Raw genomic sequence first — 27,999 nt, 5'->3', positions numbered from 1 at the left:
CGCTGTGCATCAGCGATGAGGTTTATTGAATGGCTCGTGTATACTGGAAACAAGCATTTAAAAATAGGTACCGGTTCTTATATAGAATCGCAGATCTAAGTGTGTTTGGGCACTTGTTTAATGTGTGACTGTTTAATGTGTGACTGGAAAGTCTCCCAGAACAGCTTTAAAGAGTCTTCGTGATGGGAAAATGTCTGTATGAGCACTTAAAGTGGGATTTGAGTGAATGATGCTGGAGTGAATGAATGAACAGACTGAAACAACTGTACAAGCTTAGAGGGAGAGATTTTGGATCACACAACAAAGCTATGAAACCAGAACAATGGTACCTCTGCCTGTATCCTTAGCTTTCCCCAGAAATCTGGCTGTTACTCAGCACATGAGGCATGGGCTTGCTTGTTCCTAAACTGGTTTGTCCCTGTTGAGCAAGTTGCCAAAACGCCAGGTCAACAGGAGGGGAGCTTGCAGGGACAGGAGGGGTACTGCTGTGCGGCCCTTGCCCGGGATTTCACTGCACTACCGGGCCATCTCACAGATGCCACAGTATCTTCTAGAAGGGGTGATCCAGACCTTGATGTCAACTCTAGGTTTGTAAACTGGGCTGCAACCTTTGTGTCTTTGCACTTGCCCTTCCTCTACCTGGAAATGCATTTCCACCAAATACCACAAGGCTCAGTCTCTCACCTCCCTCGGATCTCTATTCGTAGGTTGAATTTCGTTGACCACAACGTTTAAGATGGTTGTATCTCTCCTTCCAGGCATTTGTTTTGTCCTTTTTTTCTGTATAACAAATACCAGGATCTGTATATTTGACTTTTAACCTACAAGAAAGTAGGTATTTTCATTTGTTTTTGGTCTCTTCTCAATGTCCTGTTCCCCGAATAGGGTTTTTGTGCGTGGTAGACCATCAAGAAAGTCATTGTTGAATAAATGAATAGGAAGTATGAAAAGGAAAAGGGAAGGATAACTAAAATCAGCGTGGCAGAAACCAATACATTTTAAAAAGAGTGCTCTTGTATGTAAATAGTTGCACATACCATAATTACCCCTGTGGTGCATTACAAATGACAGAGACAGAGAGGAGAAAGCAGCTGCTCGAGGTGATCAGCAAAGAGTGGGCCGCAGAGGTCACTTTCAGCCGTCTTGTCGATCTCTGTCTCAGGTCATTTGAACTATTCCCCAGTTGAGAATCAGACTGACATGGACAGTTAACTTTTTCAGTAATTTTTTTAGATTAAGCAGAGAGAGAAAGAGGCATCTACCTAATGAATAAGTATAATTTTATACTCAGCATTTTATGTATTTTACAAATGTTCGTGTCTGTGCAATAATGACTGAAAGCTTTCAAATTTTAGTGAACTCAGTGTAAAAGGCTTGAAATTTGTTTAAACCCTATGTTGTAAGCCCTTCATGGCAAAGTGTAAACAATATTATTTGCTAAAGATATCAAGACATGTATCTTTAACTCAGATTTTTTAGTTGTTAGAATAACTCATAAAGTTAAAACAAGAAAAAATGAATTCACTATTTTATTATTTAGAGAGTGCAAAAGCACGAAAATGTATTCTGTTAAACACAGCAGCCTTCGTTACATGAAGGATGCAAAATGGCTACTCCATCATCTGCAGAGAGGCAGGTCTCGAGTCTGACACCGTAAGGCTTGCTGGCCACACATCATGCAGTTGGCGTCATCTCCATGTTGTCACAGGGGCAGTTTTCCCTGGTGTGGTTTTCACTCTTCATCATGTCTCTAATCTTCATCTGACTTATACTGAAGCCTAAATTGCCAGTGAATAACTGTTACAGCTGCCGTGGCCGATTTAAGGATCATGGGTCATAGAGGGGACGTGCAAAGACCAGTTGCCGTTGATATAGTTGCAAGCTGAACTTACCAGTACTGGACACTGGATATAGTTTTTGAAATCATCAGACCTGCAAAGATTTTTTTTTCCCTCTAGGTTACTGAATTCACACACAGTGCTATGGTCATCTGCTCTGCCTGTTTATATTCTGTAGCTCCCCAAATCTCTGAGATGGAGAGGACGTGAATATCTAGATGTTTTTAAATTACTTATGGCCCTTTTTGTTGAAATAATAGAATTTGTTCTTATTGGATCAGATTTTTGATTCAAATGATGTCTCCAGGTAAATGACATGTAAGATGACATTTCAGTCAACAAAAGAAACTTCTCTTCTGGAAGAGATGGATACTGATACACTGGTATTTATGTACTAATCCATTGATGTATGGAAAATTAGTATAAAATTCCTTGTAAATTATCCAGCTGATTAGCTTAGTCTTTGAAGAAAAGACATTACTCTTTATTTATTTATTTTTAGAGTTAACACTTTTTATGTGTTTTTAAAAATTATTTATTTATTCTGGGGGTGGGGGGTAATTAGGTTTCCTTATTTATTTAAACAGAGGTGCTGAGGATTGAACCCAGGACCTTGTGCATGCTAAAACAAGCACTCTAGCACTGAGCTCTACCCTCCCCTCCAAGACATCTGCTTCTATATGGCCGAAAGAGACATCAAGAAATTAGTTAGCTCACCTTTTAAATACTATACTTAGATTTGATATTTTATGTTTGGAACCTACATTTGATGTGTATGTAGTTTTTATTTCCTTCATATGTAACTTATATTGAAAACATGTTAGAGGATTGTATTAGTGTCTCTGGGTAATCCTTATTTTAGGAAAATTTATTTTTAGATATTCTTACTAGTAGGCCTTCCTGATTTGGATATGTATTTTTATTTTAAAGGAAGTGATACTCTGAATTAAACATAGTTCTCTGGTCAAATAGGAAAGTGGGACATGTGTTGTATTCTTTGGAAATACCTTGGAAGACTAGAAATGTCTCAACTTGAAAGGATGTAATTATTTACATCAAATGTTAGAATATTCCTTCTTCCCTCTCGCCTCTCTCTGAATATTTTCTTCATCTCTCGTTTTGGGTTTCCTTATACTCCACAGAAAATACAGTGATAACTTTCCTCATTTATATAGTTTTCCCACCTTTACAAATATTGGCAGGTATTTCATGATAGACTGAAATGTATATGCATCCATTTTGAACTTCCTTTAGCCACCTTACATTTTAGTAGGCACTTTGTTTGCTTAGGAGAAGATTACTTCAAGAAGACAGTAGCTTAGACCCTCCCCAGAAACGGGTATTTGTTTTCCCTTTGTGCATACTAATATTCCTAGAACAATGCAAGAGAATCTGTTGTACCTCTAAAAAAACCAGGTGAAAACCTTGTGGGATTGTGTATGAAGAATTTCACAACGAAATCCCTTGAGGACTCCATTGAGCAGTGTTGTGGGTAGCGTCCCCGGAAGACTAACAGGAGCAAGGTACCAGTGCCCAACAGAGTTCACAAACTCTTGCATTTTATACCTCCATGACTTCGATACCTGAATCCTCTTTGGGCAAAACACCTTTCTTCCTCTTCTCTGCTGGGCAGAGGCCCCTGTGGTTGTCCAGGCCTCGCCTCAGGCGTCCCTGGCTGCAGAGGGTTACCCTGACACCTCCTCCTGCACACTGCAGCTGCTGCTCCGCTTGTCCCTGCCCCCGCTAGACAGTAAGCCCCTCATCTTTGTTTTCTCTAGACCTAGCTTAGTCCCTGGCTCCTGATCATTGCTAATAAATGTTTAATGAGTGACTGAGTAAGTGAACGAATGATTTTTATTAAAGATGTCAGTCAACTTGAAAACTTTTACATAGTTGTTTCTCATTATTCGTGGAATTTTTATTTGTGAGTTCATCTGCTCACTAAAATGTATTTGTAACCCCCAGATGAGTAGAGTGCTCCAGTCACAGACATGTGCAGGGGAGGGAGACATTAGAGTTGCCCCATGTGCGTGTTCCCAGTTGAGGTCAGCAAGGCAATGCTCTGCCTTCTTATGGCAGCTCATTCTGTAAGCACATGTCCTTTTCACAGTGGTTTTGCTGTTTAAAGTGGCCCCCAAATATAGTGCTGAAGTGCTGTCTAATGTTTCTAAGGGCAGGAAGGCTGTGGTTTGCATCGCAGAGAAAATACATGTGTTAGGTAGGCTCCACTCAGGCGCAAATTCTAGGGTTACTGGCCATGGGAACATTAGTGGGTGATACCTAACAGATACGGAGCTCCTTTGAGGGTGAAAAAAAAAGTTTCAAACTTGATTGTGGTGATGGTCACATAACTCTATGGCTCTTATATACACTAAATGAATGAACTATACATCATAGGATTTCTGACTCAGTAAGTCATTAGCAGAACACACACACACACTCTCACACGTGCATGCAGATCGCTGGCCCTTCGCCAGAGTTTCTGATGATCCAAGAATTTCCATTTTTTGCAAGTTCCCCGGTGATAACTGATACTGCTGATGTGGGAACCACATTTTAAGAACCATTGCCTTAGGAATCCTATAGAAATAGACTTGGAAAAGGAGCAGAGTAGAGGCGAGCTATACAGTAGCCAGGACCACAACCAGAACCAGAGCCGCAGAGTGATGGCGTTGGACACCCAGCTGCTGCTGACACCGAGCACGCTGGGTGCTCTGGCTCCTGTGACCACGGCGCTGAGCCAGCCCAGAGTGCTGCCTGCAGACACCTCTGCCGCTCCTGCCCTGGGAAGTAGTTTTGCCACTTAAATGTTTTCAAGCATGGTAGCATTTTCAACTGTGTTTGGGTTAAAAAATTATCTCCATGGAGATAACACTACTGACCACACCATTAGGCATTTATGTTTTTAGGTTAGACTGACTGTAGATTGATTGGAAAGCAATTATTTAACCTTTTTTTTTTCTTCTTTTTTTCCTGTTCAGCCACTTTTCCAGGAATGTGGGAGAGAACAGTAACGATCGGGAGTGCTGGAAAGACTTTCAGTGTAACTGGCTGGAAGGTGAGAGGAGCGAGAATTTGATTGTTTGAAACAGGCGTGCATTTTATTTCTTGTAGAGTTGTGTGTGTGTGTTTTAAATGCACATGTATTTAGTTTCACAGATTTTTCTACTCACTGCTGTTTTCCTTATTTACTCATCCAGTTTTCTGGTTGGCCTTTACCCTTTTTGAGACCTAATCATTCCTTTAAAAGTAAGAAAAAAATTAGGTGATTTTTTAATAAATAACCAACTAATGATACTTTTTTCTTTGCAAAGAATGTTCAGATTACTGCATGTTAATATAAAAGGAGAAAAAATAATAGCTAACATTTTGGCATTTACTGTGTGCCAGGTTCTAAGAGCTTCATACATACTGATTCCTTTTATTCTCGTAACTGTATTATGAGGTAGGTATAGTTTATTATTCCCATTTCACAGACAAAACTAAAGTACAAAGAAGCTGAGTAACTTGCCTAAGGTTACACTGCTAATAAATTTAAATTCCAGCTGGGACAGGCAGTCTAGCCTCAGAATCCATGCACTTAACCACTGCACTATGTAATACAGCCAGAAAATTTATTCACCACATGATATCACTTATATGTGGAATCTAAAAAAAGAAAGATACTATGAACTCATCTACAAAAGAGACTCTCAGACTTAGTAAACAATCTTATGGTTACTGGGGAAAGGGTGTGGGAGGGGATAAATTTGGGAGTTTGATATTTACAAATGTTAGCCACTATATATAAAAATAGATTAAAAAAAAGTTTAGCACAGGGAACTATGCTCAATATCTTGTAATAACCTTTAATGGAAAAAATATGAAAACGAATATATGTATGTATATGCAAGACTGGAACATTGTACTGTATACCAGAAATTGTTGACCCATTGTAATTGACAGTACTTCAGTTTAAAAAAAGGACAAAAAACCTTATCTTCCCAGCTTCACCTCTCCTGAATTTGGGTAAGAAGCAGGGAGTTTCAAAATTACGGCTGAATCCCTTACAGCCCTCATTCAGGCATACTTTTACCTGTATCTAATTCAAACAAGCTTTGTTCCTGGTTATGAGACCTCCAGAATATCAGAAGCTGCAACATCGCAGTGGAGGAGAAGATAATCTATTGTGGGCACTATTTCCCTTCTGAAGGCAGAGTTTAGTGACTCCAGTTGGAAACTATTCCACAAAAAGAACAGGGCTGAAATAATTCTACCTACTAAAACTACATGCCCTACTTTCATGGTATGAGCATTTTGGAATTGCATATATTTATTAATTGCATTAAGCTTAGCTCGTCTATCAGATTTGGTACTTAGAATCAGACTCATTTTTGAAATCTGCTTTTACCGTTTTCTTTCCCAGCTTGGCTGGTCCATTGGTCCTAAACATTTGATAAAACATTTACAGACAGTTCAACAAAACACCATTTATACGTGTGCAACTCCTTTACAGGTAGGTGTTGCAGTCACTTGGGGTTGAGCAAAGTCTTTGGGTGGTGTTATTTTTATTATGTGTACTTGAATTGCCTTAATTCTTCTCTTCATGTCTTTTTGAGCAGGAATTCTAGTATAATTTGAGAATTTAGGCCAAACACATATTCACTGCTATCAAGAATAGTTTTTTTGTTTGTTTTTGATACATGAAGCTTTAACTTTGAACACTCATATATTGCTGGTGGGATCACAGAGGACTGCAAACTCTGGAGGACAGTGACAGCCCCAAGCAAAGTTGTAGATGTCCGTGCTCATGAAGCTCATGAAGGGAATTTACCCGAAAGCTGTCAACTGCACATGTCAGAAGCTTCGTGTGTACATGGCCATTTCATTTTCATTGCAGAAGTTAGGGGATAGTCCGTCTATGGATCGATTTAATAAACCATGATTTGTTTAAACATTTAAATATTATATGACTGTATTAGTATCCTGTTTCTCTGTACCAACTTACCACAAACTTAGTGGCTTAAAACAACACAAAATTTGATCTTAAAATTCTGGAAGTCAGCAGTCCAAAATGGGTCTTAGGGAGCTAAAATCAAGGTGTTGGCCTTGCTGCATTCCTTCTGGAGGCTTTGAGGGAGACTCCACTACAAGTCTTTTCCGGCATCTAGGGGCTGCTTGCATTCCTTGGCTTGTGGTCACATCACTCCGACCTCTGCCTCTGTCAAGACATATCCCCCCTGTGACACCAACTCGCCCACCACCTTCTTTCTCTTATAAGGAATCTTGTTACTACATTAGGCCCACAGATAATTCAGGAGAATCTCTCCATCTCGATCCTTAACATTATACCATGCAGGGTAACATATTTACAGGTTCTTGGTTTTAAGACATGGATATCTTTGGGGGCCATTATTCTGTCTCATCATCATGGCTGTTTAAAATAAAAGGAAAGGGAAAGTGAAAAAAAAGAATGAGGAAGCTCTATACTTACTGATGTGGGAAGATTTCCAGGATATATTGTAAAGTAAAAAAAGCAAGATATGGAAAGAGCAGTGTATATTTATGCTGCATTTTGTATAAGAAAGGGGAAAGACTATTCACTTACATTTTCTTAAAGGATCTCTGGAAGGGTCCATAAGAAACCTTTTGTGGGGGTAAGAGGGATGTATGAAATTAGTAGACAGTGATGGGTAGGTTATAAGACTTTAATGTATGTCTTTTTATGTTTCTTTTTTTTTAATGTCTATAAAATAGGGATCTATGTACGATCATTCTGTAAATAATCAGAACACTGGGAAAAAAATTGGAAGGCAGGTAAGCAGCCAAAACAGTCAAATATATTGGCTACAGTAAACCTTTTTGCTTCCTGCGAAAAATAACTGCTGAATTAAGAAAAATTTCTAATTTAAAATTATTTTTCCAGTGATTCTCTAAAGTGATACCATGATAAAGGCTAGCCTGACACTGGTTTTATTATATATTAAACCCATTTCATTTTCTCAAAATAAAACTGCACTTACTCAACAAATATTAACTAAGTATCAGAGACACATCAGACAAAACTCCTGCCCTTGTACGTCTTATGACCTAGTGGGGGAGCACAGGTAATAAACAAATTAATGTTTTAGTAATACATATGTCAGATGTTGGTAGGTGAAGAAGAATGTAAGAGAGGAAGGATACAAAGTGCTAATGGGGAAAATACACAGTGTTAAAAGGAGTAATCTTTGAAAGCCTCACTGAGAAGGTGACATTTGCACAGAGAACTGAAGGAGGTTAAGCCGTCACTTGGTTATGAGAGAACAAGTGCAAAGGCCCTGGCAGGTGGCGTGGCTGTCATGTTTATACCACTGAGAAGCACAGAGGCTGGGACGGGATGATCAAGGAAAAAGAGTAGGAGGAAATAAATCAGAGAAGCAGCTGGGGGTAAGATCGAGTAGGGACATGTGTGTCACTATAAAGACCGGGTGAGATAGGAAACCCCTGGAGAATTTTGAGCACAGGAGTGACATGACCTAACTTGTGTCGTCAGAGGGACGCTAGCTGCTTTGTCGAGTTAGATGGAAGACTGTCAAAGTGATCCAGGAGAGAGAGACAGCAGTGGACTGAACCAGAATGGGGGTGGCAGAAGTCGTGGGAAGTGCTTGGGCCTGCATTTATTTTGAAGTTAGAGCTGACAGGATTGGCCAATGGACCACATGTGGGATATGAGGAAAGGAGAGGAGTCCAGAATAATTCTATGGTGGTGACAGATGTTTACATCTCCTGGGCTTTGAATTTTCTAGGGCAGTATCTCCTACCGTAGGGAATGGCCAGTTACTGAGAAAAAGGAAGATTCAACTAAGAATCTGGCGTATCTTTTTCCGAACTCTTATTTCCATTTTGGCTAAGTGCCTTGTTTTTCTGTTTGTTTGTTTGTTTAATTTATTTTTTTACTTATTTACTTTTTATTTTGGGGGAGAGGTAATTAGGTTTATTTATTTGATGGGGACCCTGGGGATTGAACCCAGGGAGGGCCTCATGCGTGCTAAGCATGCGCTCCACCACTGAGCTGTACCCTCCCCACCTAAATGCCTGGTTTTTTTTCCCATGCCCTCAGACAACTGTGTTTGGAAACTGGAGCCACAGATTCCGAGGCTGAAGCAGCTGATCCGTATTTATTCAAGATTGTTTTAGTTCTGGGGAACTATTACTGTTTCTGTTTTCCTGCTGAGTTCTTTTGGCATGCGGTCCTCTCTGGGGTCCTGTCCTCTCTCAGGGTCATCTCTTGCCACATTCTCCTGCTACTCGTTAGCCACACCGGACTTCTGGGTTCCTCCAGCAGAACAAATTATGTCCTGACATTTTCCTGTTTTTGTTTTCTTTCTCTCCCCTCCCCCATGTCCACGCAGATTCAGGCTAATTGGAAGCTCTGTAAAGGCAAGGGCCGTGTTTATCGTGTACGTCATTACATTCCCAGCATTTATCACCAGTGCCAGGTGCACTGTAGGTACTCAGTATATACTTACTCCATAAGTATTTATTCATTTTTGTCCTTTAGTTCTTGATATCTCTGGATTCTGATCAATTTCCTTAAGATTTGACAACTTCGCTCTACCCCTCTATCTTAACTATTCCAGGTTCTTGATTATTTGTTTGGATCTCCTTGTTTGCTCTGAGAGCCAGTATTCTAGGTCGTCCCAGTTCAACTACCAAACTTATGCCCTCCTGCTTGTACAGATCCTTGTTGTTTTGTATGCCCTGATTTGGACTCCTTTACCTGTTCCTGACCTGTTGCCTTCTGAGACACCTGCCTGATCTAAACAACACTGGCTCTTTTCATTTTGCCCAATTTCTCTCCTTTCTCTTCTGACTTTCCTGAAGAATGGTAGAGAAGCAATTCCACATGTCCCCAGAAACTTGTTTCTAATCCCTGTGGGACTTACACTGCCTTCCCGGAATGTGAATGATTAGAGCAGGGATTTGTACACTTACAGGGAATGACACGGTGGGTCAGCTTTCATTTCCACTACGTCCTTCAAGGTAATGGGGAAGTGCTGGCTAGTTCATCATTTCTCTGGTCATCTTTCAGACTTAGAGCTAGCAAGTTATTCTACAGCTAACCTCAAGAGGAAATAACAATGTCTTTTCACTTCCAAGGAAGCTGTCTTTGTATAATACATTTGGTCCTCCTTGCTCACAGGTTCTGCATTCATGGATTCAACCAAAGACTGTGGATCCCCCACTGGTTGAATCTGCAGAAGCAGAATCTATGGGACTTGAGCATCCGTGGATTTTGGTATCTGTAAGGATCCTGGAACCAGTCCTCTGAGAATACCAAGGGACAACTGTACCTCTGATTCAGTTTGGATTTTCATGGTCCGTTCTCAGTTCTTCACATTAGAATTCATCGTTCACACGTAACTGATTCCTCCATTAATCTATAGAATTTAACATAGGTTCACAGAAATTCAGCTGTGATTCCCTGAAAGACTTTTTGCCAATAATGCTACTCAGTCTGTATTTATTATACCAATAAATTCAGCAGTAAATAACATTATCATATTTTCTTTTTATATTTTTCAATCTTGACATACAGGAAGCCTTGGCTCAAGCTTTTTGGATTGACATTAAGCGCATGGATGACCCAGAGTGTTACTTTAATTCTTTGCCAAAAGAGTTAGAAGTAAAAAGAGATCGGATGGTACGTTTACTTGAAAGTGTTGGCCTGACACCCATAGTTCCTGATGGAGGATACTTCATCATCGCTGATGTGTCTTTGCTAGGTTTGTAAAGGTTTTTATTATTTCAAATATACAGAAACCTAGGTATGGAATTATAGATTGGTGTCAAAGCCATATCAGCATTTCATTTATGGAAAAATGGATTTCCACAATGTCAGTGTTGTTTACAGTCATCTTGACAATTAGGTCCTTGACCTTAAATGCGACTGTTGTTCCATGATTATGGAGTTATTGGTTCTGAGTTTTCTGGTAAACGTAGAATTTGCTGTCTAGTTCTGGTGTGTAACTTATAACAGGTACATGAAGTAATACATGTTCTTTGTGTTCCTTTTAGTACAATTTTACGTTCCTTTTTACTTAAAAAAACATGATTTCTAGACTGTTGATGCAACTGAGGAATACTTGTCACTAGAGTATACTGAAATGAAGCATATTGATTGAGGGTCTACTATATGCCAAGCACTTTCAAATACTCTTTTGAAAAAAAGCATTGTTAGCTCCATGTTTAAAGACACGAAGACTTACAAAATATTACATAGCTTGCCTAAAGTCACATAGCAAGATTGCAGATAGTTTTGTCTCCAAAAAGCAGTGGTCTACACTTACCTGAAGCTGTTATGTGAAATTCTGACATGCCACACAAATCTAAAGTTAGAAGCATGATAATGTTTTATGTTTAACATCTTTCTTCCAAAAAAACTGTAGTGTTAATCGTAGTAAATTTAAAAGCATAATTTATTCTGACAGAAATCTTAGAAATTACAGCTATTTGGAACAGTTTTAAATGTTAAGATTCTATTACAGTGAAGTGATGTGCTACTGAACATGAAAAATGTTCAATATATACCAAATTTTATACATTTTATAAAGCTAGAAACTTTCAATTTTGTAACAAAACAGCGATTATTATTTCTTCATTTGTTGTGAGAGAAGCAGAGGCCATGTGTTTGTCAGGAGAGCTGTATTTGTCAGGCTCCCAAGCTCCATTCTTATGTAAAACCCCTTGAAATGTTCTACACTCTAAGGTTTGGAAAGCACTTTTACTATATTGAGCCTAAATGTGCAGCTCATTTCATGAAATGATAAAAAGAAATAGCACAGCTTCCATCACTTACATTTTTGCTTTTGAATTGGAAATTCACAAGATTTTCAACATAAATTATTTTGTTTAAAAGAAAATTATTTTGTGGGTGGGTGGGACTAGCTCAGTGGTAGAGCGCATGGTTAGCATGCATAAGGTCCTGGGTTCAATCACCAGTACCTCCATTAAAAAAAAAGAAGGAAATTATTATACTTTATCTGCTTCCAGCAAGAATTTCAGCTAATTAATATTTAAAGTCTTTGACACAAAAATCTGTAAATAGAAATGTTTAAATATCAATGTATCATGGAGCAGGGGGAAGCAAATATTTTAGTCACCTAGGTTCATATGGTAGTTGACCCTTGAGCAATGCAGGGGTCAGGGGCACTGGCTCTCTGTACAGTTGAAAATCTGTGTATAACACATTGTTGAGCTCCGTTATCAGTGATCCCACTTTATATGCAGCCCCACCTTACCTGAGTTTCCGCGTGGATTCATCCAACTATGGATTGTGCAGTGCTGTAGTATTTACTGTTGAAAAAAATCTGTGTATAAGTGGACTCACGCAGTTCAAACCTGTATTGTTCAAGGGTCAACTGTATTGTAGTTAGCATTAACTTGAGCCCAAACCTCAGGGCAGCAAAGGCAAATAGAAAAATAGAATTAGTTACGTAATTCTTGGGTGAAAGTAAATGTAACAGCTTTTTAGGTAAGAATAAATCTTCCCTGGAACTAAACTTTTTCAGAGTAGGTTCTAAAAGGGATTCACCATATTTGACATCAAGCATCAAAAGGACAGTAATGCAACTTTTACTTGGATGATTGTATTAAGCTCTTAAGTAGTTTCCCATTCTATCCTCAGTTGATCCAGCCTGAAAGCAATACTGGTTTAGGTCCTAGATCTTAAACTAATGTAGTTGTAATAGGAGCAGAAAGGATTTTTGTTAGAAAACCTTTTGTGATGATGGAAAGGATGCCCATTCTTTATGATGCTCCCTCACCTGTAGGGGGAAAATGTTAATGTCTCTAAGACCCTTCTACATCTGAAGACAAGTTCGTTTTATTTTACTCTTTCATCTGTTCAGATTAATTTGAATGTAGAAATTCTTCCATATACTAGAGGTTTGTCCCACCATTTGCTAAAGACAAAAGCAAAAAAAGAAAACTTTCATTTGAAGGTAGCTTGAAAATAAAGATGAACTGTAAAATTCATGAACACAGTAATTCCGCGTGTAACTCATAGCAATGGCTAAATGGTTAATATTTTTTCAGTATTTATGATTTAGCCGGTATTACGCTAAGAGCTTTACAAATATCACATTCTCACAAAAGCCCTATGAAATTGGTACTATTATATCTTCGTTGATACTTGAGAAAGATGAGATAGAAAATTAAGAAATTTACTGAGGTTAATCAAATAATAAGTAGCAGAACTGATCTCTGAACCCAGAGATCCATGTCTTAACCAGTGAACTTATCTTTTTTCTGCTAAACTAAGCAACTTTCCCAACCAATGAGCTTCATCCTAGAACTAAAAAGGAAAACATCTGATTTAGCAAACAAGAAACAAACAAGAAGATTATTACAATTGTTCTAGTGAGATAATAAGGTCCATAATTATGGAGAAGATGGTAAGAATACAACCACCAATTTTAATTTTCATAGGTTACTTAAATAAGCTAGTGTTATTATAAAATGGTTCAAACTCCTACCTTTGATAAAGAAGTATTTTGTTTAGTTCCTTTGAGGGTGTCTGACTCAAGCATTCAAAAGAAATAGATTCCAATTTTCTCTTCACTATAAAATCTTTTAGAATTGTATTTATTCTCTTCTTTTTTTTTTTTTTTTTTTTTTTTGAATACCATGGCAATAAATTTCTCTTTTCTAATCTTTACAAGAATAAATGAGTAGTAAAGCCAGTGCCAATTACAGGTAGTTGATAACCTCCTGTTCTTCTTCCTACAGCCACGAGTAATCACTCCTTTCTCCAGGTTTCCTTTGCATATACTACCACTGAGTACTAGTAGTCACATGGCAGGCGAGAATTCTACCACTGAGCCACCCATGCAGTACTAGTAGTTTCACATCATTTACAATTAGTCTCTAACCATTCTACGTTGTCATTTTTGTCAGAGCCCAACCTGAATTAAACACACATACAGATAACTTGAAATAGTAATCGTCATTTGTAAAGTGAGGATTGTTGCGTCTCTCAGAATTGTAGGACAAATAAATGAGAGAATCATGTAACCTGCTTAACAAATAGGAGGTACTAAATAAATGGTAGAATATTATTAGCATTATCTTATGGAAATTTTATATTCTTAAAGCACAGGGGAAAATGGAAATAAAATCATTAAGGAAAACCATAGTAAGACATAAAAAAAAATGCAAGTTAAACTTTCTTCAATGTCAAGAATTTTACACTGTTAATTTAAAGAGCCAGTGATATTTAGTGAATGAAAGAAAGAAGATAACTGCCTCAATTTATTTTGAGCAATAAATTGTAAAATTTCATTGATTATAGTAACCATCAGTGTTAGTTGCTTTAGGGCATTCAAACAGATCTAAGTGTACAAATCAGTAAAACTGAAATAATATGAAATGTAGATTGCTGAAACTGAATGCCAGAGAAACAGCTAGCCTAGAATTTAAAGCAAGATTAGAGCAAGAGATAAATACAGGAATACATATTTGAAGTTTTTCACCAAATTAAAAAAAATTTAAGCATAATATTTGGAAGAGGAAACAATAAAAATATCACTTGGAAGAACTACACAGACATTCTCTCTTCATAAATAATATATAATATTCATTCATTCATTCCATAAAATGCTTCTCATTACTTGTATACTAGACATGATCTAGGAGTTGTGGATAATGATAGGTTGCATTGCCCTTGTGGAGCTTACAACCTAATAAATAATGAATTACTATTTGGGGGTATAATTATTATGGACGAACACTCTGTAAATTTAAGTTTTATTTCCATAATAATGATCTTAGAGACATATTATTTCTAAATGGAAAGGCAGCACTCCTTCCTTCCCCTTTCCTACTCTCTTCCAGTGCTAAAAGGTACATACACAAGCATGATCAACCAGATGTGTATTTGAGTACTGCCTCAGAGTGTCTGTAAAGCTCACCTGTGAATCCCTTACTTCCCACCACACCATGCAGGGTGAGTCTCCAGCAGATTCTGTGGATATCTTCCGAGGAAAGTTTGAATCTTCATAGACAAATGAGATACATGTTGCCTCAGACATAATATACAGGCCGTTCAAGTTTTACTGTTGTTTTAGATGCAGACTTCTCTGATATGAAGGACAGCAGTGAACCTTATGACTATAAATTTGTGAAATGGATGACTAAAAATAAGGTAATATTTTATTGGCCTTTGCAGTATTGTGCTGTGTTATACTTAATTTATGAAGGAATCCTGCTGATCTGCTTTAAACAATGATAACTAGTTTTGTTACATGATTGTCTACTCGTAGCTATTTGTAGGATTTTAAAAACATTTTTCTTTTAGACATTGTTAATATTTAGAAGTAACTATTTCTAATGTTTGTGGTCCTAAAATTAATATTTAAAATGTAAGTAATTTTCCTATTTTTCCTATTTTATCTTCCTATTTATTTTTCAGAAACTGTCAGCCATCCCAGTTTCAGCCTTCTGTAATGCAGAGACCAAATCACAGTTTGAGAAATTTGTGCGATTTTGTTTCATTAAAGTAAGTTCCCTGGTGTACTCAAAAACATATTTATAATACCCTTCCTTTTGATTTATAAAGCACCATATTTTTCAATTGCTAGACATGATGTGCTCATATGCAGTTTTTAAATTTTGGGCTTGCTGCCATAAACAGTTTTTAAATTTTGGCCTGATGCAGTAAAATTAACCTACCAGAACAAAAGTCAGCACTTTCTGAAGTTGAGCTTACTGGATTATAACATAATCAGACTCCTTGCTTGTAATGTTACAATGTCCTGAATAAAACCAAACATTACTACACATGTGAAGACACAAGAAAATGTAACCCTTAATGGGAAAAAGAAAAAAAAAAAAGCAGTCAATAAAAACAGATCTCAAGGTGATCCAGATAAAGGAATTAGCAGACAAGGACTTTAAAGCAAATATTATAAGCATGTCCAAGAAGTTAATGGACAATATGGTCACAGTGAGTGACCAGATTAAAACTATAAAAAAGAACCAAGTGGAAATTCAGGAATTTAAAAATTCAGTATCTGATATGAAAAATGGGGCTTAGCATACATAAGATGAAGGTGAGAATAAAAGGGTCCACTTGACTACAGATCCATAGAAATTGTCCAATCTGAAAAAAGAGTGAAAAGTTGTTTTTGAAAAATGAATAAAAGCCTCAGGTCTATAAGTCAATGTCAGCTAATAATATACATGTAATTGGGATTACCCCTCTCCTCTCAAAAAATAAAAGAGAATGTGGCAGAAAAAATATCTTAAGAAATAATGGCCAAAATTTCTTCATATTTGGTGAAAAGCAATTTAGAGATCTAAAAATTCGGTGAACTACACAGGATATAAAGAAAATTTCACCTTGACACAGACCAAAGGTAATGAAAGGAACCAGAGAAAAACTATACCTTGCATGCATAGGAGCAAAGATATGAATGTTAACTAACTTCTTACCAGAAACAGTGGAGACCAACTTACAATGAAATGACACCGTCAAAGTGCTGAAATAAAAAATTTATCAGCCCAGAATTCTGTATCCAGGAAAATATCCTTTAAAACTAAAAACAAAATAAACATCCAAGATTAATGAAAGCTAAGAGAATTCAGCACCATCAGATCTGTTCTTAAAAAAAAAATCTGAATATATTATTGTTTTTAAGATGTTACCACTACTGAAAACAGTCTTACCAAGATTAAGGCACTCTGTATACCAACACACTCACCTGTAACTAGTCAGATTGGTGTAAATGCTGTTTTCAACTTTTAGAGACAAGCTTATAGACAAACCTAGTGGAGGCTTATCCAGAATAGGATATACATATTAACAGTCTAACAATGTCAACATTTAATTGACTGAAATGTAGAAGAAAGGGTAAGGCCATCCTCTTATAGTGGATCTAGAAATAGAGGTACAAATATATTATTTGAAGTTACAAACAGAACTAATAATAGAAAGAAGTACCATAAGACCTCTAGTTTTTTTTTTTTTTAACATTTTCTAATTGATTTATAATCATTTTACAATGTTCTGTCAAATTCCAGTGTAGAGCATAATTTTTCAGTTATACATGAACATACATACATTCATTGTCACATTTTTTTCTCTGTGAGCTACCATAAGATCTTGTATATATTTCCCTGTGCTACACAGTATAATCTTGTTTATCTATTCTACATTTTGAAATCCCAGTTTATCCCTTCCCACCCCCCACCCACTTGGCAACCACAAGTTTGTATTCTATGTCTATGAGTCTGTTTCTGTTTTGTATTTATGTTTTGTTTGTTTGTTTGCTTGTTTAGATTCCACATATAAGCAATCTCATACGGTATTTTTCTTTCTCTTTCTGGCTTACTTCTCTTAGAATGACATTCTCCAGGAGCATCCATGTTGCTGCAAATGGCGTTATGTTGTCGGGTTTTATGGCTGAGTAGTATTCCATTGTATAAATATACCACTTCTTCTTTATCCAGTCATCTGTCGATGGACATTTAGGCTGTTTCCATGTCTTGGCTATTGTAGATAGTTCTGCTATGAACATTGGGGTGCAGGTGTCATTTTGAAGTAGGGTTCCTTCTGGATATATGCCCAGGAGCAGGATTCCTGGGTCACAGGGTAAGTCTATTCCTAGTCTTTTGAGGAATCTCCATACTGTTTTCCACAGTGGCTGCACCAAACTGCATTCCCACCAGCAGTGTAGGAGGGTTCCCTTTTCTCCATAGCCTCACCAGCATTTATCATTTGTGGATTTTTGAATGATAGCCATTCTGACTGGTGTGAGGTGATGCCTCATTGCAGTTTTGATTTGCATTTCTCTGATAATTAGTGATATTGAGCCTTATTTCATGTGCCTATTGATCATTTGTATGTCTTCCTTGGAGAATTGCTTCTTTAAGTCTTTTGCCCATTTTTGATTGGGTTGTTTTTTACTTATTAAGTCGTATGAGCTGCTTATACATTCTGGAGATCAAGCCTTTGTCGGTTTCATTTGCAAAAACTTTCTCCCATTCCCTAGGTTGTCTTTTTGTTTTACTTATGATTTCCTTTGCTGTGCATAAGCTTGTAAGTTTCATTAGGTCCCATTTGTTTATTCTTGCTTTTATTTCTATTGCTTGCGTAGACTGCCCTAGGAGAGCATTTTTGAGGTGTATGTCAGATAATGTTTTGCCTATATTTTCTTCTAGGAGGTTTATTGTATCTTGTCTTATGTTTAAGTCTTTGATCCATTTTGAGTTGATTTTTGTGTATGGTGTAAGGGAGTGTTCTAGCTTCACTGATTTACATGCTGCTGTCCAGTTTTCCCAGCACCATTTGCTGAAGAGACTGTCTTTATTCCATTGTATATTCTTGCCTCCTTTGTCAAAGATTAGTTGACCAAAAGTTTGTGGGTTCATTTCTGGGCTCTCTATTCTGTTCCATTGGTCCATATGTCTGTTTTTGTACCAATATCATGCTGTCTTGATGACTGTAGCTCCATAGTATTGTCTGAAGTCTGGGAGAGTTATTCCTCCAGCCTCTTTCTTTCTCTTCAGTAATGCTTTGGCAATTCTAGGTCATTGGTGGTTCCATATAAATTTTATTATGATTTTTTCTAGTTCTGTGAAATATGTCCTGGGTAATTGGATAGGGATTGCATTAAATCTGTAGATTGCCTTGGGCAGTGTGACCATTTTAACAATATTGATTCTTCCAATCCAAGAGCATGGGATATCTTTCCATTTTTTAAAGTCTTCTTTAATTTCCTTCATCAGTGGTTTATAGTTTTCTGTGTATAATTCTTTCACCTCCTTGGTTAGATTTATTCCCAGATATTTTATTACTTTGGGTGCTATTTTAAAGGGGATTGTTTCTTTACTTTCTTCTTCTGTTGATTTATCGTTAGTGTAAAGAAATGCAACTGATTTTTGAACGTTAATTTTGTAACCTGCTACCTTGCTGAATTCTTCAATCAGCTCTAGTAGCTTTTGTGTGGACCTTTTAGGGTTTTCTATATATAGTATCATGTCATCTGCATATAGTGACCCTTTTACCTCTTATTTTCCAATCTGGATCCCTTTTATTTCTCTCTTGTCTGATTGCTGTGGCTAGGACTTCCAGGACTATGTTGAATAGGAGTGGTGACAGTGGGCATCCTTGTCTTGTCCCAGATTTTAGTGGGAAGCTATTGGGTTTTTCACCGTTGAGTACTATGCTGGCTGTAGGTTTGTCATATATAGCTGTTATGATGTTGAGATATGTTCCCTCTGTACCCACTTTGGTGAGAGTTTTTATCATAAATATGTGTTGAATTTTATCAAATGCTTTTTCTGCATCGATTTAGATGATCATGTGGTTTTTGTCCTTTCTCTTGTTGATGTGATGTATTACACTGATTGATTTGCGTGTGTTGAACCACCCTTGAGCCCCTGGGATGAACCTCACTTGGTCATGATGTATAATCTTTTTTATGTGTTGTTGGATTCTACTTGCTAAAATTTTGGTGAGGATTTTTACATCTATGTTCATCAGTGATATTGGCCTATAATTCTCTTTTTTGTTAGTGTCTTTGCCTGGTTTTGGTATAAGACCTCCAGTTTTAAAGTAGTAGACACAGCTTTTCCCCATTCTTTTCTTGGAAATTATTTTTACAAAACAGCTAGGAGAATAGAAAACAAATTCACAAATGCCCCAGTAAAGGAGGAAGAGTTGCCACATACAGTGAAGGTAATGGTAGAGGGAAGACACCAGGAAAGTCTCCTGCTTCTGCATCTTCAAATTAGAGCCAGAGCCAGTGGGTAGCCTCCTCATTATCGAGAGCAACAGGACATCTCAGCATGCTGGCAGCGGGAGCTTCCCCAGAGCCACGTGGCAGCACTGAAGAGGCAGAGCAGGAACACGCAGTCATGCCATTCAGGTCCTGTGCAAGCCAGGCTGGAAAGGAGGCTGGTTAGGTTATAGATTTGCTCCTCACCCCCATCATTTTGTTAAAGCTGTGTTAAGGCAACATGAAGGCAAGACATTAAATTGGAGGTAGCCAGTAAAATTAGTTGAGAAGAACTAAAATCTAAAAGAACTCTCCCTCACTGAATTCTCCACTAATCACATTAAACTGCACTGCGAGCTAGAGAAAATTTCTACTCCTTCCCGGTGCTCCCCTGGCTCCCCCCTTACACAAGTCTGCAAACACATCTTCAGGTCATAGACAAAGCCAGCAGGGAGCTTCCTCACTACCCAGAACAATAGGAGGTGTAGGTGTGCTGGCAGTGAGTATTAAAAGGAGCCATCTGTGAATCTATAAATAAGATACTATAAGGGAAGAAGGTACAGTGGAAAACAAATGTCAGACAATATTCAACAACAACAAAAAATTTTGCCATAGAGCAAATAAAATTTGTGGTATTTCAAATTCAAAACTTTTAAAACAAGATTACAGTGGAGATTTTTTAAAGTTCAGGGAAGATAGAGTAAAATAATATAGGAAGATGAAATGGCAGCTGTCAGAGCTCAGGTGAGAAATTAAAGGGAAAAATTAAGCTGTTGGTAACTGTGATGACATTGGATTCAGGACAGAGAACACTGAATACTCCTGTAAGCGCACTGAGGATTGAGAAAGGTAAGCAAAAGCAAGTGGAAAGGAACAAAGAGTTTTAAAATGTTGGAGAGAAAAATGGCAGCCATGTAAGACAGACGGAGCACCGAGCGTCCCCGAGGGAAGTGAGGAGCAGAACAAATGGAACTGGGGAAAGACTGTTACAGCTTTTATTTTGAGAATGCTTTCCATTTAAAACAAAAGATAAATCTAAAAATTGGAAGCGAATGCCTCGTCTCAGGAAAAACTGTCACAGAATAACACTGATATGCCTTGTTTAATATACTGGATTTTAAAGAAATGATTCTTTGGCATCTAAACAAAATGATCAAGTCCTCCACGGAGGCAGGAGGGGAAGATCAGGGTGGATTTGCGTCCTTTTTGGCAGCAGTCCGTATTGGAAAATAACAAGCAACACCAGGAAGTCCCTAGGGAAAGTTGACACACCCAACCCAACCTCTTGGAAAGGCTAAAGATAAAAAGATGGCAAAACACGCCAAGAAAATGGAAATTGAAAGAAAGCAGGTTGAATTTAGGGCAAAATAAACCAAAAAGCAGCACTTTACAGTGGCTGTGGGTAAAACCCTTAGTAGCTGTCAAAGACATAAAAGGATCTTCCACCTCACTCATGATAAGAGAAATGACAAACACACTGCAGTGAAGTTTTATCTTATCTGTTAGGTGGAAACAACCAAAACAACTGAAAAGTTTTGTAAGACCCTCTCATACATTGATTTGAAAACAGCAGTGGAATTTGTAACGTCTCTGCAGTGGTTGGTTTGAAATTGTTCATCCAGATGGAAATGGCCATATCTTTTGACCCAGAAATTGTGCTTCTAGGATTTTTTTCCTGTGGATTCACTTGCACATTTACTGTCTTGTGTTCAAGGATTTTCAGTGAAGCGTTGTTTGTAATATCAAAGGATTATAAACAACCAAAATACTCACCAATGAAGGCTGCTTGAAAAAATTGTGGGACATTCACATTCATAGAATTCTGAGTGAAGCAGCTCCATGTAGTGATAGAGCAGGAGCTAAAAGCAAGGGGCAGACTGGTTTGCGAGGAACACTGTCATTTGTATAAAAAGGAAAAGGGAGGCATATATATACACACACACATTCTATGTCTATTCTGTTTGTTTCTATGTCTATCTAAACATGTTGAAATCACCAGAGTTTTTTCCAGCTTTCACCCTTTCCATATTTGTCACTCCCTTCTCTGACAGTAGAAAAAAAAAAAAAAAAAACCTGACTCACATCATGTAGCCACTCCTTTTAATCAGTACCTCTGTGTGTGACCAGTCTCCTGTCAGTGCCGCTGCCCCTCCACCCACCACCCCTGACAGGCACCCTTTACCTGACTCAGACTCAGACACTTTGCACCAGGCTGCTGCCACTGCCCCTCATGGTCACCAGCCTCACCTACCCTGGGCTTCAGCACCCTGTGCCGACCTGCTGCTGTCACTCTCCTGCAGAGACACCCTCCTCTCTAAGTCTCCAGCACCACATGCAAGGCTACCACTATCACCGACTGCAGAGAAGCCCTCCTCTTCCCTTGCGGGCTCCATCGTGCCATGCCCATCTGTGCCGGCAGATACCTGCCTCATCCCATCCAGGCTCCACGCTGCCTGGAACCACCCCGCCACACAGATGCCTCGCTTACCTTCCTAAGACCCTGACGCTGTTCCTGGTCAGTGCCACCAGTGCTGCCACCGCCACCCCCCACCACCCACATTGGAAAGTCCCCCCACTCCACGCTGGCTGCAGCATCCTGCACCAGGCTGCCAGGGCTCCTCCTGCCCCCATCCATGGACACCTGTCTCATTCAGCCCCACCTAATGGCTTTTGAACTAGACAATTCTGTAGAGGGAAGCGAAAGGAAAAGGAGAAGTAGAGAAAGCAGAAGAAGTTATCCATCAATTTAATTTTATACCATATGCAGGTATTACCTATTCAAAAAAAAATGAATGTTATCAATACAGTTACCCTCAAACAGTGTAGGGGTTAGGCGCTTATAACTAAGAGACTTCAGTAGGATGGGGCAGTTTTATGAATGAACAAATTTCTCCTCGTTGAAAGCAGAGAATGGTGGACACTGAAGTTGAAAAATAAAAAATTAGAAATGTACATTAGTTAGAATTAAAACCAGAAATTGCCATAAAGGGTTGTCTTGGGGGATGCTGGGAGTAGCAGGAAGAGATGGGGAGGGAAGAAGCAGTTATTTTTCAGTGTAAACTCTTCTGTACTCTTTGTCCTTTTTCTATAATTGTGTACTAATTCATTCTTTCGTTCTTGGTCAGCCTGACGTCCTCTGTATGTGTTGGGAGCTAAGGGAGGAGTATTCTTTTGTTGTCTAGAAGCCTTTTTGAATGAGGTCTGTGATTTTGCACACTTCCCACCCAAATGGATGAAATAATAAATTTGGATTCCATCGGCACATCCTCCAGACTGTCCACCTGCAGCAGTGTCTTTCATGAGTCTGGGTCTTTGGCACTGCAGGCCACTGGGGCTGCCCCAGGTGGTTATGAGTGATGAGAGCGCCCACACACTGATGGGCATGGTTTTAGATGGGATCATGTTAAACTGTATTCAGTCTGAGCTGTATATACAACTTGTCAGTCATTCTCTTGGTGATGCTCTTTGACCCCATGCAGGTTAATTTGTAGATTCCTTTGGTGTCAGGATAGTAGTAATAAAGTGCCCTGCCCTGGCAGCCGGCGTCACAAACCAGTATGATGTAGTGATTGCTGTGACGCTTCTCTAGCTCTCCTGATGGTGAATTCCTTGTGAGATTCATTCCCTTTCCCAGCCAGACAGCAGTGGGGTACAGCATTATAAATAACTGTTTGTCTGATTTGCTCCTGTGTTCCTTGAATAGCTTGAGATCTGTGTATTTGGCCACTAAGGTAAGGGATTGTGAACGCCATTTCCCGGTCTCTGTGCTCCTGCTGAGGTTGTGGTGTTTAAATCTTTACTTCATCTTAAATTTATTTTGACATGTAATGATGATTATTTCATTAATTTACAGAAAGATAGTACACTGGATGCTGCTGAAGCAATCATCAAGGCATGGAAAAGACAGGCGTCTTGATACGTGCAGACTGCGTTGTTTCTGTCAGATGACCTAGAATGGAGTCACTCAGTGCGGCCCCTTGCTGGTTATCGCAGAATAAAACTTTCAGCACAAATGAAATTTAAAGGAACATTTCCATTGTTTTTCCAAAGAAGTTAACCCCACTCCTAACAATATTCAAATCTGATTTTTTTTTTCAGTTGAGATATATTAAAGCACCTTTCACTTTATGAGTGAGTGTAATGGATAAGTGTAATGTAGTGGATAAGAACTGAGAGATGCTGGTTGGGGCTTAACTTCTCTGTGCTTCAGTTTCCTCAAAAGGGGAATAAAAGTGGCACTTCATATGACGCTTTTGAGTTAACTGTTTATGAGGATGTAATGGACTAATGTACGTAAAGGCTGGCAAACAATAAGCACTCCACTGTTAGCCAGTTTCACTTCTCTGTCACTATAAAAACTCAACCAGTTACACCCCCCACCCCAGCTCTGTGTCTTTGCTTTGTCTCCCTGCCTGTAGTTCCCATCCCTGCATTTACTAGTGGCTTTGAACTCTGCTCAGAGTTTTGCCTGTCTGTCGCAGGCACCACCATCATCTGGGGTGGCTTCAAGGGGCACATGGATTACTTAGGCCTTAGGTGCTTTGACCTCCTCACCTCTGGCGATGGTCACCTGCACTCCACGCTCCACCTTAGCTGCCCACTCCCTCGGGCATACCCCGAACCTTCCACCCCTCCAGGCTGTTCCAACTTTGAGATAATAAATTAGTCATTTCACACTATAAACATCTATTCCTACTAAGTAAGTAAGTACCCCCCCACACTACTTCCCTCTCTGTTACTCTCAAAATATCACTTCTTTAAACTCACTATAATTTCAAATCCACTATTTCTCATGGCCCTCTTATGTCAGCATCAACTAGGGTCTTTGTTGAAAACAGATTTGGGTTTCCTCACCCCAGATCTACTGAATACTAACTTCAGGGGCTGGCTCTTCCCGGGTGGGTCTTAGACGCACTGAAATTGGAAGATCACCGTGTTGGTCCTAGGACCCTCTGCTGTAACTCCCGTCCGTCTCTATCTTCACTCCCTTCCACATCCAGCTTAGATTTCATCATCCACAGCTACAGACGGGATATTTTGCTGCCTTAAATAACTTGCTCATTGTTGCATCTCACCTACCTGGTCAGAAAATAATTCAGCCCTGGGGCTGACGCTCCGTGCTTGCACGTGGGTGCTGAGCGCTGCCGTGGCGAAGTGCTCAGTTGGGCAGGTGCCGACAGCCGTGAAGGCCTGGCACTGACCTTAACCAGACTCCATCCTTCTGTGTCCCCCTCGTGCGCTTGGTCAGCCTTCCACCACAAAGCAATTCCTAATACTCTCCCGTTCTCCTTAGTAAAAATATCCAGCCTTCCCCATTCTCCTTACAACTCAGAGCCCACCACTGCCAGCATGATTAAATGACCTCATCTGCTTCTGTGAAAAACGAAATGAAAAAAATAGAAGCCACCAGACCAGCACTCCCAACTGAGATTCTGCTAATGGGTCTAAGACATGTACATAAGCATCCATGCTTCATTTCCTTTGCGGGGGGGGGGAGGACTGATGGTTAAACAGCACTAGGCGGAGCCATCCAGAAGGAGGGCCAGGGCCTCAAGAGTCCAACTTGCAGAGCAGTACAAATTCCATGTAAAAACTTAGCCTGTCCACTCTTTTGGGGAACTTGGTAAAAATTTTCACCGGGGTGTAAAAATCCACTCTCTGCAGCCTTGGACCTTTTCAGTGCTAATCCCACCGCCTGTGCTCCGGATCCCGTTTCTTCTCACATTCTCAGGGAGCTGGCTCAGGCCAGGCTCTTGCATCTTCAGCCTCTACTGGCTCCCTTCAAAACTGTTTCCCTCACAGTACCTGCAAAGAGTAAGCTGGAGTTCTCAGTAGACAAGGAATCTGGTGCTGTGATCACTGATGCTTCACATGCAAGCCCCAACCCTGGGGTTCTAGAACTTCTGTACCCACTGGAATAGAGCTGCCACATTCTGGTCCAACAGTCAGCCCTAGGACTGATCCATAGGGAACCCCAGTTCTGGGTCATCCAAGGGACAGAGGTTACCATCTTTTCCACTTGGCTGGGATGAGGAGGACTGACTTGGGGAAGAGGAAGGCATGGATTTTAAATATGGTATCTGTGGATGAATACTGCATATTGGACCAGGGATAATTTTAATGTTTGGCCTAACAACCCTGGGACTTCAGAGGTCAAGGCCAGACCTAAGGCTTCCAGATGCCTAACTAGATTGCCAGGCCTAGCCATGGTTAGAGACAGTGTAATTGCTACAGTAGGAAACCCAAAAAGATTGGACAGAGAATTTTGCAAGAACCTAAGCCTCAGCCGTGGCATCCGCCCTGACAGATGTGTGCAGCTCACATCTAGCTCCTCGCCCCAAGTCTTGGGCTGATTCTCCTGGCGATCACTGTTGTTGCTCCTTCTGCTCAAAGTATTTAGCCCCCAATTGGTAAATCACATCTTTGCACTCATCTTGGTTGAAATTTCTAGCCTCCTCCTCCGTCGCTGAAAACTGGGTTCTTGGTCTTCTCAAAAAGAGACTTAAACCTATTTTTCCTTTTTCCTGCTGTTGAGAGTACATTCCTCAAACTCTTTTCTTAAGGGGACCCCAAGTCCTGGAGGTTCTTGCGTCCTTTCACAGGACCACTCTGGCTTCTGCGTTGAGCATGGACTGTAGAGGCAGCAAAGGTCGAGGGATGGAGACCGTTACAGCAATTCAGGTGGACGATCACAGTGGTGGCAGTGGAAGGGTGAGAGATGATCGGATTCTAGATCTGCTTTGAAGGTAGAGCCAACAGGATTTGTTAAAAGAGTTATATAGAGGGTATGAGAGACAATGAGGACTCAAGGATGGGTTTGATGTTTGGCCTGAGCAACTGGAAGGACTGAGTGCTATCACCGAGGTGGAGGAGTCGCCAGGAGGAGCAGGCTTGGAGAAAGCCTGGAATTCTGAACGTAAGTTTGAGATCCCATGTTCAGCTTGCCGGTGGAGATGTTGGGTAGGCAGGAGGATAATCAAGTATGGAGCTGAGGAGAGAGGCTGGGAATATGTATGTGTGTATATATATATATACACACACACACACATACATTTGAGAGTCTGTGGCATCTTGATATTTAAAGATGCAAGACTGGGTAAGAGCACCAAATATGTCAGTATTAGCAACAAAAGGGGACTGAGGACTTAGCTCTGGGTTTTTGAGAAATTTTACTGCAAAGTGAGCTAACTCTTGGAAAATTTGTTTTCATTTGATGATTCTACTTTCACACACACACACACAAATACACACACACACACATATATCAGCCTCAACGCTATAATCTGGATTCCACACCCAATATTGCTCTAAGTTCTCTAATAGCCTGCATGTTCTTAGATTTAAGGGAAACGTCTCAGTCCCATCTGACTTTCCCTCTTAGTGATCACCACTGCTGGCCGCCCTGGCTTCTTCAGCCCTGTTTTTGCTGTCGTTCCTGTGACACTGCCGTCCCTGAACTGCCTCCTCTTCTCTGACTGCCCCTCCTTCATTTCCCTTGCCTGTTTCTTGGATACTGGTATTTTCTTTCTCACTAAATAACTTAATTTACTCTCTAAATGGTCATGACTTCTGAGTCTGTAACAGCCTAGCCCTATCTGTTGAATTTCAGACCCATATATCCAATACTACAATTGTCATCTCATGAAGACATTTTATAGGCAAACTCTATCCATTTGGGTTCCTCACTGAGGGAATGGTGCCACCAATCCAGTTGCTCAAAGTCAGAAAACCTTGAAGTCATTCAAGGTTTCTCCTACCTTTCTCCCTGCAACCCATTATTCCTGTAGCCCAAACAAGCTTTATAAAATGCAAATGTAATCCTTACATATACTAGTTAAGAATATTTCTCTTGCAACTTACCGAAAGCCTAACCCATATGGGTTTAAATCAAATAGGAATTGTCTGTCTCAACTGAACATTTTAGGCATAGTCTAGTTTCAGTTACAGCTTGATCCAAGACTCGCTCAGATTGTAACAGGTCACCACGCTCCACCTCGTAGCTCGCCCCCCCACCCCCGTGATAGAAACATGGCTGCAGCAGTTTACAAGAATTATGTGGTGTCACTAGCAAATTCAGCTAAAGAGGACACTTTCTGAAGCTCTGGCAAATGGCGTATTCTGTCTTATGTTTCATTCCTGAGCTACCTGCTGAGGACCAGAGGACTGGACATGCTAAGTGACTTAAGCTAGTCCAAGGTCAACTCTGCACGAACTACATTGGCTGAGAAGAGGGACAGAATTCTGAAGAAGGGAGCAAATGAAGGAGAAAACATCTTAAGCGACTTAAGACCTTTTAATTACTCTCCATTTCTCTTAACATAAATGAGTTTTGGTGGTGGTGGCATATTGGGTTTTTGTTTGTTTTGTTTTGTTTTTTGGTGTTTGGGGTTTTTAGAGGATCATTTCCTGATGCAAACTCT

At 39.6% G+C, this 27,999-nt stretch overlaps 1 protein-coding gene across 3 annotated transcripts; it reads left to right on the top strand.

Moving 5' to 3' along the window:
* Positions 1-23,827, top strand: LOC116668135 (kynurenine--oxoglutarate transaminase 3). 3 transcript variants are annotated; one of them, XM_032494737.1, is made up of 7 exons: positions 1-67; positions 4,820-4,896; positions 6,244-6,333; positions 10,399-10,585; positions 14,927-15,003; positions 15,271-15,357; positions 23,433-23,827. In XM_032494737.1, exons 1-7 carry the CDS (start codon positions 16-18, stop codon positions 23,493-23,495), a joined length of 633 nt encoding a protein of 210 aa, XP_032350628.1. In that variant the 5' UTR covers positions 1-15; the 3' UTR covers positions 23,496-23,827. The 3 variants fall into 3 exon arrangements, with proteins under 3 accessions (XP_032350628.1, XP_032350629.1, XP_032350631.1); XM_032494738.1 differs by lacking the exon at positions 6,244-6,333; XM_032494740.1 differs by lacking the exons at positions 1-67; positions 4,820-4,896 and adding an exon at positions 5,691-6,123.
* The last annotated feature ends 4,172 nt before the right edge of the window (positions 23,828-27,999 follow it).

The sequence above is a fragment of the Camelus ferus genome, chromosome 13, assembly GCF_009834535.1.
Source record: "Camelus ferus isolate YT-003-E chromosome 13, BCGSAC_Cfer_1.0, whole genome shotgun sequence".
Lineage (NCBI taxonomy): Eukaryota > Metazoa > Chordata > Mammalia > Artiodactyla > Camelidae > Camelus > Camelus ferus.
The sequence above is the reverse complement of the archived record's forward strand: the minus strand, read 5'-3'. Positions and strand labels throughout refer to the sequence as shown.

Bases quoted from the DNA above. Each gene is read 5' to 3' on its own strand.
- LOC116668135 (XM_032494737.1), top strand. From the start codon at position 16: ATGAGGTTTATTGAATGGCTCGTGTATACTGGAAACAAGCATTTAAAA. The intron at 68-4,819 runs GTACCGGTTCTT...TTTCCTGTTCAG, and splicing joins AAACAAGCATTTAAAAATAG to CCACTTTTCCAGGAATGTGG. The intron at 15,358-23,432 runs GTAAGTTCCCTG...ATTAATTTACAG, and splicing joins TGCGATTTTGTTTCATTAAA to AAAGATAGTACACTGGATGC.